The sequence below is a fragment of the Nyctereutes procyonoides genome, unplaced genomic scaffold, assembly GCF_905146905.1.
Source record: "Nyctereutes procyonoides isolate TBG_1078 unplaced genomic scaffold, NYPRO_anot_genome, whole genome shotgun sequence".
Classification (NCBI taxonomy): Eukaryota; Metazoa; Chordata; class Mammalia; order Carnivora; family Canidae; genus Nyctereutes; species Nyctereutes procyonoides.
This window is the reverse complement of record NW_026575030.1, coordinates 15,772,976-15,786,765: the sequence shown is the minus strand read 5'-3', so window position 1 is coordinate 15,786,765 and position 13,790 is coordinate 15,772,976. Positions and strand designations below refer to the sequence as shown.

Sequence of the window (13,790 nt, the reverse complement as noted above, 5' to 3'; positions counted from 1 at the left end):
TGCTTTCCTTAAGGAAACTCTTCGTTTCCATTGCATCCAGTCTGCTTGAGGGGTGTACAATTATTGCTTCTATTTGTAACAGCATGCTTGATGAGTACCTCTGAGCCATCGACATTAACTTTTGGTCTTAAATTCTCATTTACCCATTCGGTCACACTTATTTTTTGTACTAGAGTGAGAGATACTTTGTAACAGAGTTTAAAGTAGATTCAAAGCCTTAGTTACCACCTGCTATGGCAGGTAGAAAATTATACTCTGAAGAAGAAAATCTTCTGGCTGTCCAAGTAGGGGTTCTTCCTTGGGTGAATCTCCTGCTAATCACACCTTAGACTGAACTTCCTTGTTTCTGATGAGAGGAACCTGACTTAAACCAGAAATTAACCACATGTATCGGATTACATCATGTCAAAAATTGAGAATGGACCAAATATCTCCTAAAACAATTCCACAAAACTTTCTCGTATATCAGTGGTTAAGGCAGAGGATAGTTTTAGCTTAAATCCACAACAGATCCCTTGAGTTTTATATACATGTATCATTTGGCCCAGTTTGGATTGGAAGCTAAATGTCCAATTTGATAACCCCGTATTTTCTCTAACCCCTTTGTTTTTTTTTTTTTTTTTTTTAATTTTTATTTATTTATGATAGGTACACAGTGTGAGAGAGAGAGGCAGAGACACAGGCAGAGGGAGAAGCAGGCTCCATGCACCGGGAGCCCGACGTGGGATTCGATCCCGGGTCTCCAGGATCGCACCCTGGGCCAAAGGCAGGCGCTAAACTGCTGTGCCACCCAGGGATCCCCTAACCCCTTTGTTTTTATAAGAAGGCTTTAATCAAAGGATATTCCTGTGGCTACCTTAGTATCTAACTACTTTGCCAGCTTAAGTTTAGCACTGGAGACAAGTCTACCTGGTAAAGTTAGTGGTGCCAGAAATCGTACAGTTGCTTAGATAGGTGATACTGGCATAGCTGGGCAGCATATAAAAACCTCTTAATTGGTTCTTTCTCAATGAAAAACATGGTAAAAGCTAAGTCATTTCTGCAGAGTGAGAAAATGTCAACCATACGCTGTTTTTTAGGGTGTTAAAACAGAGTTTACAAGTGAATAATTTTCACTTTGTTTTGAAATTTAAAACATCAGCATGTCAGTATAAACACATGATTAGGAGGCTCAAGAATGCTTCAGATTTGTGGATTATTCTTTATTTGCCCTCCACTGGCACTGCTTTTTAAAAATTTATTTATTTATTTATTTATTTATTTATTTATTTATTTATTTATTTATTTATTTATTTATTTATTTCCACCGGCACAGCTTAAAAAGAAGTTGTAATCAATTCTGATAAGGTAAAATAGGATCGAGGGAGCAAACCCATTCGATTAGACTCCTTTGAGGTTCATGTAATTAAGACCCTTATCATCTTAACATTTTAGGCTTCAACTTAAAAAACAAAAACAAAACACAGTACCTCAGCAAGCGTATAACCAGTTCACATTTTGAGAAAGAATTTCTTTAGAAAAAACTGAAATCTCTACACTGTAATTTATTAAATACTTAGGATATTTTAAAACATCACTACTAAAATACATACAAGATATTGTGCTTTGAATTTTACCAATGCTAGATTTTCAGTGTTTGAATTTTTGAGAAAATGTTGGGAGAACAATTTAAAAAATACAACTGCATCAACATAAAAATGTAGTAAACACTAAAATCTTCAGTTGTGCAAATTCTAGAGAAATTGAGGACTAGAATAGAGATTTAATGGGGGACAGAAGGAGCAGCCAATGGCCCAAGTTTTTCCAGTTACAAAAATAAGTCACTCTGAAAACAGCGCATTTGCTTTTACTACAAACACCCTGTTGGTTCCTCTTGAGGTAGGTAACCCTGTTTACTGGGGTGGGGGCCCCATGAAGCTGGAGCAGGGCTTAGGACACAGATCAGGATCTAGGACTATAAATACTGAGGTTGAACAAGGAGGCAACCTCTCTTGTGGCCGACACACCCATTCAGGCAACAGTTCTCAACTTTTAGGTTTTCAACCTAAACACAGAGTCATCTGGACAGCTCTCAGTACTGATGCCTGGTTTCCGGCCCTGCCGCATATTGACAGAATGGATGTGAGGTTTGGCTCGTCAAGTAATTCTGGTGTGAACTGAGAACCACTGACATAGAGTTTGAAAATTCTAAATACATGTACTTTCTAAGTTACATCGCTACCGCCGGAACATGTAGTTTTCTTTCCGGCGTAAACGGGGAACCTAGAAGGAAATGAGACAGGTATGAAGAGCATTAAAATCAGCCTACAAAATGCAAGTCATACTTGAAGAAGCAAGCACTAAAACGAGGGAGGAATGCTAATCGGGCCCTGCGAAAATCCGTGGGTTTTGTCCAGTACGGAACTCCGGGACTCCGGCTGTGGGGCTCTTGCGGGGCTCTTGTCGTGCGGGAGACCGCGGCCCATCCAGCCCGGGGCCGCCGCGGGACATGTCGCGCTTCCCGGGACGCACGTTCCCCTCTGGCCCGTCGTCTTCACGGTCTCGTACAGAACCAGTCTTCCTTAAACTCTGAAAGGCACCGTATCTACAATTTCACCAAAAGAAGGGAAAAACCGAGGTAAAGCATGTTAACGGAAGCACCTCACTAATACCCGGTGGCTACATTCAGTGTCTCCTTTGCTGCCCTCAAGAATCCACGCACTGATGGAGGAGAGACGTGTGAGAGCGCACCGCAGCTCAGCCGCCACCGTCGACCGCCGGACTGTTCTAAACGACAGAAGGCCAAAGTCTGAGCCAAGTCACCAGAGCAGCTAACTCCACCCGAGGAGCCACTCTTGACCGCGCGCAGTCGAAGTCGAGGGAGGCACAGCCGAGCGCTGGCGGTGCACGGGGGGCACCACGTCGACCACGTCCCCGTCCCGGCACGTGCTACCGCGCGTCGAGGAGAACGCGGGTCCCGGGCGGCTGCCGAAACGGCCCAAGTCTCCGTGTTAGCGCAGCCGCTCGGACGGGCTGACGGGCTGACGGGCAGGTCCCGCGTCGTCCCCGCTCCTCACACCGGCAGCGCCTTGGCAAGGCCGGCGGCCGGGCCCAGGCGGCCCAGCGCCACGCGCAGAGCGGGGCCCGCGCCCCAGGGCAGCAGGCCGCACAGCGCGGTCAGCAGCGCGGCCACCTGCACGCAGGCGCCCAGCGCCGTGAGCACCGCGCTGCGCAGCCCGAGCGCCGCGTACAGCGTGGCCCCCAGCGCGGCCACGTAGAGCAGCGCGGGCCGCGACGGCGACTCCTCGCCGCGCAGCAGCCGCCCGCACGCCGCGCCCCCCCGCAGCAGCGTGCCGCCCGCCAGCGCCAGCGCCGAGCCCAGCGACCAGAGCAGCGCGAACTTGCGGGCGCGCAGCAGCAGCGCGGGCGCGTAGAGCGCGGCCAGGCCGAAGCAGAGTGCGGCCAGCAGCAGGCAGACGCCGCTAGCCGCCAGTCGCTGCGCGCGCGTCACGCCGGGCCAGCACGCGGGCCCCGCCACGCCCGAGGGCTCCGCGGGGTTCCACGCCCAGCGCAGGCCGGCACGGCCCAGCCACGCCCCCGACCCCGCCGGCCCGCCCCCCGCCGCGGGCCCCTCGGCCTTTTCTGCCGCGAGCAGCGGCTCCGCGGCCGCCACGCCGCCGGCTTTCCCCTGGGCCAGGTACTCCTGCAGCTGGCGGTGGAGGTCGGCCATTTTGGCCGCGGGAGGGGAGGGCCGCTGCTCACTTCCGGCTTTCCTTGGTCGCTGGCGGAAGCGGGTCGGCCCGGCCCTCGGCGGCTGGGAGGTGGCCGTGGCGGGAGGGGCGGGGCCTGCGGCCGAGGCGGAAGGGGCGGGGCCTCCGCGGGACATTTCCGGCGGCTGATCCTTGGGGCGGGGGGCGGGGCATCATTGCAGTCTCCGCGTGGGCTCTCCGGGCGCCCGGCCCTGGGATAACCTGGGGTAGTTATGTTGGCGTTGCAAGGTGGTTGGGGGACGGGTGGCTGTGCCTAGGAAAGGTTACACGAGGCCCTGTGGCCGTGATGGGGCGGTCCCGTACCTTGAGCTAGTGGGTGCTGGTATCCTGGTTGTGATGCTGTTCTGTGTAGTCCTGCCGGCTTGTTGCCGTTGGGGAAATCACTCTGTATTACCTCTTAAAACTGTGTTCTAGTCCACAGTTTCTCTCAATAAATTTAATTTTTTAAAGAGTTCATTTCTGCAGGACTCTGGTTTCTTGGAGTTGATAAAAGAGTTAATGAGTTTATCAACTCTGGAGTTGATAAAAGAGTTAATGTCCCCCCCACCCCCAGCTCATTTATCCGCCTCTCCGCCCCCCTTTTTAGCAAAGGCCAAGCCCCACGTCCAAGGCTTGTTAGTGCCTCTGTCTTGTATTTTCCGTTGACCTTTCTGTGCTTCTGACGTTTCTGGGTCCAGGTCTCCGAACGCCTCACGTCCCCTACGTGGGTCACATCCTGGCGGGTCCCCTCCTGGCGGGTCCCCTCCAGGGCTTCTGCGCTCACCTGTGCCTGCCTGGGTACTTTCTCCTCCTAGACGGGTACACCAAGCCACACTTCCAGCTACTTACTGCTACTGTTCTTTTCTTTCCCAGTTGTGAACATTTATTTGTTTAATTCATGTATTTGCCAGCAACTCCATCACAGGATCTCTTTCGTCTCCTTTTTCCTAGGACCTGAAAGGCTGCTCTGAATGCAAGGAGCTGTCAGTTCCCCGGGCAGTAAAGGTGCTTGAAAGGCTCTGCAGATCCTGCCTGAAGCCATCCATTGAAATACCTTTTTTGTTAGATTTTATGAATGCCTCTTGTGAACTTAAATGTGGTGGCATGGGAGTCCTTTTGTAATGTAAAGTGCAATACCGGTGAGGTGTACAGAGTCTGCCGTTGGCTTGCTTACCCCAGAAGACCATTCCTTCCTTTGTCCTGGGATCGGAGGCAGTGCATGTCTCTGCAGACTGGGCCCAGTAATTCTCTGCCACCTGGCTTTAGAGGCATTGCCACAGAGAAACCCGAGTATTTTCTTTAGGATCTCCTCATCACTTTGGTACTTAGCTTCCCCATGACGGCAGAACCTGATGCCAGCCAATGGGCAGGTAACATTCTTTTGTCTCTACCCTAGGAAGAGGTAGATGTTCATGGCTTCCTGCTACCATCATCTCTGGTTTCTCAGTCTTTCTGTTACCTGCGTAGCCACTTTTCCCCATTAAATTCCCTTTAATACTTCCTTCCTGGTTGGATCCTGACATAGAGTGTTCTTTTTCAGTGTACAGTTCTTATCTCACTTGTGGCAACCTGAAGAGATAAACTGAGGCAAGCTTGAATTGCCAGAAATTGAGTTTATTTGGGAATAGCAGAGGAACTACAGTTTGAGGAATGCAAACTGTAGCTAGCTACAGGTGACTTCCATTGAGGATTTAGGGGATGGGAAACTGTATTTATGACAAGGAGTGCAAAGATGGGGGAATCCAGCCAGAGTCTAAATGGTAAGTTCACTGGCTTCTGGATAGGAAAAGATTATTATTATTTTTTTAAGATTTTTTTTAAGATATTTAAATTTTATTTATTTATTTATTTATTTATTTATTTATTTATTTATTTATTTTAGCACAGCACTTTATTTTCCTCACACAATGACGTGTTGCTGGAGCCTAATGTTCTCACTTGACGGTAGAAAACCAAAATTTGTTGTCATGTCTTAATTGAGAATTGTGTACAAAAACTTTACATAAATTAAAAGGATGAATATATTTACAGTTGTAAATGCAAACTGTTTTCCAACTCAAGGCAATTAACTACCCACCGTGTTCTAGCAGGAAGATTTTTAAAAATTTATTTTAGAGAGCATGCATGTACATGAGTAGGGGAAGGGGCAGAAAGAGAGAGAATCCCAAGCAGACTCCATGCTGATAATGGCCCAGACGCAAGGGCTCAATCCCAGGACCCTGAGATCATGACCGACTGAGCCACCCTGGTGCCCAGGGAGAGAGATTTTTTTTTTTTCCCCAGGGAGAGAGATTCTTGATGGATGTTCATTGGTCAGCAGATAAGTTTCCATCTTCTGTAAATCAGGGATTTACAGGAAATCAACTTTTCAGTTCTTAAGTTTTGTTTTCCTGAGGGCAAATGTTTTCCATTTCATATCCTCTGGTTCCATTTTAGATTGAAATTCTTTCATACGTGGTAGTAATAGTAATCATCCTAATCACTTACCATGGGCAAAACCATTAGGATGGCTGCTGTCAAACAAAAATAAAAACATAGAAAATAACAAGTGTTGACCAGTAAGTGGAGCAATTGTAATCTGCACTGTTGGTAGGAACATAAGGTGGTACAGATGCTCTGGAAAACAATATGGTGGTTCCTCAAAAAATTAAAAATAGAATTACCATGTGATCCAGTAATTCCACTTCTGGGTGTATACCCAAAAGAATTGAAAGCAGGGCCTTAAGATACTTGTACATACATGTTTATAGTAGCATTATTTTTTTAAAAAGTTTTTATTGGGACACCTCAGTGGCTCAGCGGTTGAGTGTCTGCCTTTGGCCCAGGGTGTGAGGGACCGAGTCCCGCATCAGGCTTCCTGCATGGAGCCTGCTTCTCCCTCTGTCTATGTCCCTGCCCCTCTCTCTGTATCTCTCATGAATAAAAAATAAAAAGTTTTTATTTGTTAAGTAATCTCTCCATCCATCGGGGGGTTCAAACTCACAACCCTGAGACCAAGAGTTGCACAGTCTTCTGAGCAGTATTATTAACAATAGCTGAAAGGTGAGAGCAACCCAACTGTCCATCTACACATGAACAGATAAGCAAAATTGAGTATATATAATGAAGTAATACTCAGTGTTTAAAAAGGAAAGAAATTCTAACATACTGTAACACAGATGAACCTTGAGGACATTTTGGTAGGTGAAATAGGCCAGTTGCAAAATGGCAAATAGTATAGGATTCCACTTACATGTTGTGCTTGGAGTCAAATTGATAGAGGCTGAAAGAATGGTGGTCTATAAGTGATTTACTTAGTCACTTATGCAGTTATGCAAAAGACAGGCATTGTTTTGCTTATTGTACAGATGAAGGAAAACAACTATCTGGAAGGTAAAGAACCTACTAAGCTCACCCCTAAATTGGTAGTAGAGCAAGACTAGAGGTGAGTTCTGGTTTTAAATCTGTGTGCTTCCCATTACAGAAGAAGATCTTTCCAGGGAATAGAATTGTATAAAACCAGGAAACCTGTTCAGGTTTGGTTCCTATGTTGATAGAAAGCACATAAGGAAACCATCCCTAGATGCCACCTGCCCTCTAGCTACTGCAGCAAAATCCATGTAAAGAAGCTGTAAACCCCATGTCTCCACTTATCCCTGTTCTTGAATCCCCTTCATCCCACTGTGCCAGCAAAATTGTGACAAGGTCAGCAAATATTTCTGTTGCCAAGTCCAGTAAAATTACCCTCCTTGAACTCCTGGCAGTGACATCGCTTCCAGAACAGTGCATGGTACCACCAGCAGGGCCCCAGGTCTCCTGGGTTTGCTGTACATTCATTTGAGTGCCCCAGGCATCCCACCCTTTCTTGGCACCCTATGTTGTTACAAACCATCTTATGCAGTCCCTTTGGCAGATCCCTCCTCCACTGGATATCCAATTGACTTTTTTTTTTAAAAAAAGATTTTATTTATTCATGAGAGACACACAGAGAGAGACACAGGCAGAGGAAGAAGCAGGCTCCCTGAGGGGGAGTGTGATGGGAGACTCGATCCAGGACTCCAGGATCATGCCCTGAGCCTAAGGCAGGTGCTCAACCGCTGAGCCACCCAGGCGTCCCTCCAACAGACATCTTGAAGATGGCATACACAATGAAACTTTTGATTCCCAATTTATCCTCTGAACCCCCCCAAACCTGTAACTGCTGCCCCGCTCTTCCTCATTTCAGGAAGTCACATACTCTTCCCCATCCTGCAGTTCAACTTGGGAAGTCCATCCAGTGCCAGACCCACACATATCTCCTCCAGTGCTGACCCCTCCTCTGGCCTCCGCCCCAGGACTCTGTCTCTGTGCCCCTTTGGTCTGGGCCTCCCAGCTGTTCACACAGCAGCCAGGGGCTCCTCCCACCTGCAGGCCGGCTCCCTCGCACCCTCTGATGCTGCCCTGCTTTCCTAAAGTCACAGCCCTTTGTTGCCTGTGTGGCCCCCCTGACACCCTCCATATCCCCTTCCCATCGTGCCCCCCCTTCCCATCCAGACATGGTGGTCTGAGTTGTTTCTGGGTGTGTCCAGTCATTCCCACCGCAGTGCCTTCTGTCCTCATCCTCAGCCTCGAGCATCCCTCCCCACACCACCCCCAAGTATCTTCATAGCTTGCACCTGTGTTCAGGTCCCACTTTGAATGTCCCTCTTCAGAACAGCATCTCCCGTCACTCTCTATCCTTTGTGCTGACAAACAAGTGTCTAGTGATTTCCTTCATAACATATACATCTGAAGGGAATCAAAAATACAAATCCTGCACCATCGTTCTGAGCACCGGTTTGCAGTGGATCGTTGTGGATTGAGATTGGAAGGAGCGAGAGACTCCAGCAAACACAGGACATCCCTGGCAATGGTTACTTTATTTTTACACTAAATCCTTGTTCTGTAGCCATAATCTGTGTGCTCTGTGGTGGCAGATAGCTTTACTAAACATGGGGAGAGGTAAGATTGCACTCTCAGTGGCCGGACAGGGACTGACCTCAATCTCATAAAAGTGTTCCACCCACAAGTCCTGGGAAGGGACCTATTTATTGTGCAGTGTTGGTCAGGTGCCTGTCAGATGTCCATTAGGTGGACAGTCTCTCTTTTAAAGGTTTAATTAACCTTTAAAGTAATTTAATTAAGTAATTTAATTAATTACTTAAATTGAAAAAGTGCAGGGAAAAGGGTAGAGTGGGATGGAAAGGAAGAGGGGGAGAATTCCAGGCAGACTGCACTGGGCAGTTGAGCCTGATGATGCTGGGCTCAATCTCATGACCCTGAGACCATGACCTGAGCCAAAATCAAGAGTCAGGTGCCTAATCGACTGAGCCACCCAGGTACCCCTAGCCTTTTATTTTATTGAGGACTTTGAACTTGACCTAAGGAAACAGCACTCTACTCACCAAATGTGATCCCTATCCTAACGGAAACTATTTTTCCCCAGATCCAGGCAGTTCCAGGCATGCCTCCTCTGAGGTGTTTTCAAAGTGGCATCTCCCTTCCTTCCCTGTGTTGGCCAGCAAGGTCCTGCTTGACGTGGGGCTTGATCCCACAACACTGAGATCATGACCTAAGCTGAAATCAAGAGTCAGATGCTCAAATGACTGAGCCACCTGAGCACCCCTAAAAATTAAACTTCAAGTTTCCTATCTGGCATTCCAGGCTTGCCCCTTTATGCCACAGCAGTTCTCACCCTGCTCTGGGAGCTCTCTTTGGGGCCCTTGGGCCCTAATAGCTGGGTGACTCTGCTCTTCTGTGGCTTTGCTAATGCAGGGCCTTCCCTTGGGCTGACCTCCTCCCACAGCCCCACACATCTTTCCTCTCCTACTCTCCTGAGCTCCTCCTGCCTCTGGATCATGCCTTCATAGTCCACACAGCACAGTGGTCCCGTGTACACTGACTCTGAGATCTCCAAGGTCTTGAGTTTCCTTTTTCATTTGTTATTTTGCTAAAGATTTTATTAGAGAAGAGAGAGAGCGCGCGCATTGATGGGGGAGGCGCAGAGGGAGAAGCAGACTCCTCACTGAGCAGGGAGCCTGATCCAGGGCTTGATCCAGAACCCTGTGATCGTGACCTGGGCCGAAGGCAGATGCTTAGCCAGCTGAGCCACCCAGGTGCCCTTCCTTTTTCATTTATTAAAAACAACACTTGACTGCTTACATGCTTATGATCTTTTCAAGTCTTATTCCTTCACATTCCTGCCTCTTGGCCCCCAACACTCTGTCCTGGTTGTGTTGGATTTTCTGGTGAACCCTGCATTGGTTAAGCATAAGGCTGTGTGACACAGGGGATTGCATTGCACAGAGGGCCCCACAACGTCACCAGGCCACACCATCACCACCAGGTCACCATTCAGGGGCCAGGGCCTGGCCCTGCTCACCTTCCCCAGGCGGGGTGGCAGAGGACTTGCCAATCCATCCCGGTGGCCAGCAGCTGGGGGCAGTAGAGCCTCTGGGCAGGTGCACGCTGTCTCATAGAACTTTTGCAGTAATTGCGGAAATGCTCCAGACCTATGCTGACCAATCCAGTAGCCACTAAACTGCATGCAGCTCTGAGTGTCTGCAACGTCACTGGGGAGACTGTAGAACTGAATTTTAAATTTTAATCAATTAATATAATTATTTATATTTATAATATTAGGTTATGAGTCATTTTTGTGATAATACATAAAATATATTACTGTATAATTTAATTCATATATAATCATATAAATACGATAATATTATATTTGTCATGGCTATATGTGGCCAACCAGTGGCTGCTGTGTTGGACAGTGCAGCTTGGAGCCTAGTGGAAACATGGAGGGCGTTTTGGTCACCATCCTGACCTGGCCCTGCCACTGGCATTGCAGGGACTGGTGAAGGGCAGAATGTCGGGCTGGGAGCTTGCTCCCCCACAAGGGGGCTCTAGCTGAGCATCCCATCCGACGCCACTGCGCCCTTAGCTCTGCAGCCTCTGTGGCCTGCCCCCCGCACAGGAGCTGCCTTGGTTTGGAATAGGGACCTTCCCCTTGGTTTGTCTCCTGAAGCTTCCTGGGGGAAGCCAGGGAAATGGGCCAACTCACACAGGAGTTCCCTCAAAGCTCATGGTGTTTGGCTTGCTGGACCCAAGGGTGTCTGTGTTGTTGCTTGGGGGGTTGGGGAGTGGACAGCCCTTAGGTCCTGGCGCCCTTGGTGGTCGACCTGGGAGCAGGGAGGCGGGCACTGCCTTAGGTCCAGAGGGGGGTGGTGGTGAAACACACAAGCTAAACTGGGGAGGCCTTTCGATGGCCCAAACGGTGAACTTAGCAGATCTTGTGTGTTGAACTTGCTGCTTTTAAAAGTACAACGTCTTATTTTGCAATATTGTTAAAAATTTTTTTCCAAAACTGCTACAGTTACATTTTAAAAATATTTATTTATTTATTAGAGAGAGAGAGCATGAGCAAGGTGGAGGGGCAGAGGGAGATGGAGAGCAGACTCCCCACTGAGCAGGGAGCTCAACACGGGGCTCAATCCCAGGACCCTGGGATCATGACCTGAACTGAAGGCAGACACTTAACTGACTGAGACAACCAGGTGCCCCTACATTTATATTTTTTATTTATGGCAAATCTGTTCAGAAAATTCATCAATTTGAAGCACCTGGGTGGCTCAGTTGGTTGAGCATCTGCCTTCAGCTCAGGTCATAATCTCAGGGGCCTGGGGTCAAGTCTTGTGTTGAGCTCCCTACTCAGCAGGGAGTCTGCTTCTCTCTCTCTCCCTCTGCTCCTCCCCACTGCTCATGCTTTCTTGCTCTCTCAAATAAAAAATAAAACCTTAAAAAAAAAGATGGATTTTTGGCTTTAGGATAGAAGACTATCTTTCTCAGTCCACAGTTGCACTATCTACATCTAAATATGCTGAAAAAGATGAAACTGACATGTTACAGAGTTTTCCGAGTCATGGAAGAGAAGGATTGACTCCATAGAACTGGATGAAACTATAAATCAGCAATGAAAATATGACAAGATGGAAGACATGAAGCTGACCTGGATGGATACCACATTGAACTTTACGTGCACCCTGTGATTCTAGAAAGCAGTGGCAACTGAGAAGTTCCCCCTGACTACATGTTCTGGTACAAGGCCATCCCGTCCTCGCATATTCTGAGACTGGGCTTACCTCCACCGCTTCTCACTTATGACCCTTTGTCTACCTGCCTCTATAAAACACTAGACTCTTTCCTTTTTGAGGTATTCCTTATTAATGAACACTCTCTCTAGTGCAAAATTCTAAGTAAAGCCATTTCTTTAACTGTTGGTGCATTGTATCTTGTATGGTTTTGATGCCATCACTTGTATAGAAACAAAGCTTGTGATGGGATCTCTCCTTATCTCACCCATGTGATGAGCCTCTCTATTCCTGGCTGGTGATCTGAGACCAATGGTATGTTTTGACTTTTAGTCCTGCACCCTGGACTCGTGTCAGTCGATAGCATGATAAGGATTTTGTTTTGATTCTTTTTGAGCACTCGCTTGATTTCTGGAGCTGGCTTCATGGTCGTACCATTTAGGTCTTTTTTTTTTTTAAGATTTTATTTATTTATTCATGAAAGACACACACACACACACAGAGAAAGAGGCAGAGACACAGACAGAGGGAGAAGCAGGTCCCATGCAGGGAGCCTGATGTGGGACTCAATCCTGGGACTCCAGGATCACGCCCTGGGGCCGAAGGCAGGAGCCACTGAAGCTGAGCCACCCAGGGATCCCCCATTTAGGTCTTAGAGATCTTGTCTTTGTTGGGTAAAAGATTACAGTGAATCTTGTTTGTCCCACTGTTTTCTGCTTGTCTACTTTGAGCTGAAATCAGTTAAGGATTCAAACCCACTGGGAAGAGAACAGTTCTTGACATGGAACAGTGAATTCCATTAACCTGTGTTAACTGTTGGCCAGGGCTGAAATTTTAAAAATGGAGCTATAAGCAATCTGTGTCAGTCTGCGTGTTGATGTACATTTTTGTAATTCAGAAAGCTTTTACTTTTCATTATGTGAGTGTGTGATATTTTTCTACCTCTGGATGGTATTGCCAAAGTAGATTATAAAATCACCTAAGTTAAAGAAGCTCTGTTCTGATTAGTTTAGAGATAAATAAGCATCTTCTGTAAATGGAATATTGTTAAAAATGTCCAGAAGTTAAATTGGACATCCACATGCAGAAGAATGAAACTAGACCACTCTCTTGCACCAGACACAAAGATAAACTCAAAATGGATGAAAGATCTAAACGTGAGACAAGGGATCCCTGGGTGGCGCAGTGGTTTGGCGCCTGCCTTTGGCCCAGGGCGCGATCCTGGAGACCCAGGATCGAATCCCACGTCGGGCTCCCGGTGCATGGAGCCTGCTTCTCCCTCTGCCTGTGTCTCTGCCTCTCTCTCTCTCTCTCTCTGTGTGACTATCATAAATTAAAAAAAAAAATTTAAACGTGAGACAAGATTCCATCAAAATCCTAGAGGAGAACACAGGCAACACCCTTTTTGAACTTGGCCACAGTAACTTCTTGCAAGATACATCCACGAAGGCAAAAGAAACAAAAGCAAAAATGAACTATTGGGACTTCATCAAGATAAGAAGCTTTTGCACAGCAAAGGATACAGTCAACAGAACTAAAAGACAACCTACAGAATGGGAGAAGATATTCGCAAATGACGTATCAGATAAAGGGCTAGTTTCCAAGATCTATAAAGAACTTATTAAACTCAAAAGCAAAGAAACAAACAATCCAATCATGAAATGGGCAAAGGACATGAAGAGAAATCTCACAGAGGAAGACACAGACATGGCCAATAAGCACATAAGAAAATGCTCTGCATCACTTGCCATCAGGGAAATACAAATCAAAACCACAATGAGATACCACCTCACACCAGTGAGAATGGGGAACATTAACAAAGCAGGAAACCACAAATGTTGGAGAGGATGCGGAGAAAAGGGAACCCTCTTACACTGTTGGTGGGAATGTGAACTGGTGCAGCCACTCTGGAAAACTGTGTGGAGGTTCCTCAAAGAGTTAAAAATAGACCTGCCCTACGACCCAGCAATTG

General features: G+C 47.3%; 1 protein-coding gene across 1 annotated transcript; it reads right to left on the bottom strand.

The window, feature by feature from the left end:
• Positions 1-1,178: 1,178 nt before the first annotated feature.
• Positions 1,179-3,744, bottom strand: SFT2D3 (SFT2 domain containing 3). Its single transcript, XM_055316223.1, has one exon. It carries the CDS (start codon positions 3,707-3,709, stop codon positions 3,053-3,055), a length of 657 nt encoding a protein of 218 aa, XP_055172198.1. The 5' UTR covers positions 3,710-3,744; the 3' UTR covers positions 1,179-3,052.
• Between the last annotated feature and the right edge of the window lie 10,046 nt (positions 3,745-13,790).

What these genes read in the sequence shown, in the direction of transcription:
- SFT2D3 (XM_055316223.1), bottom strand. Translation starts at nt 3,709, where the DNA reads ATGGCCGACCTCCACCGCCAGCTGCAGGAGTACCTGGCCCAGGGGAAA.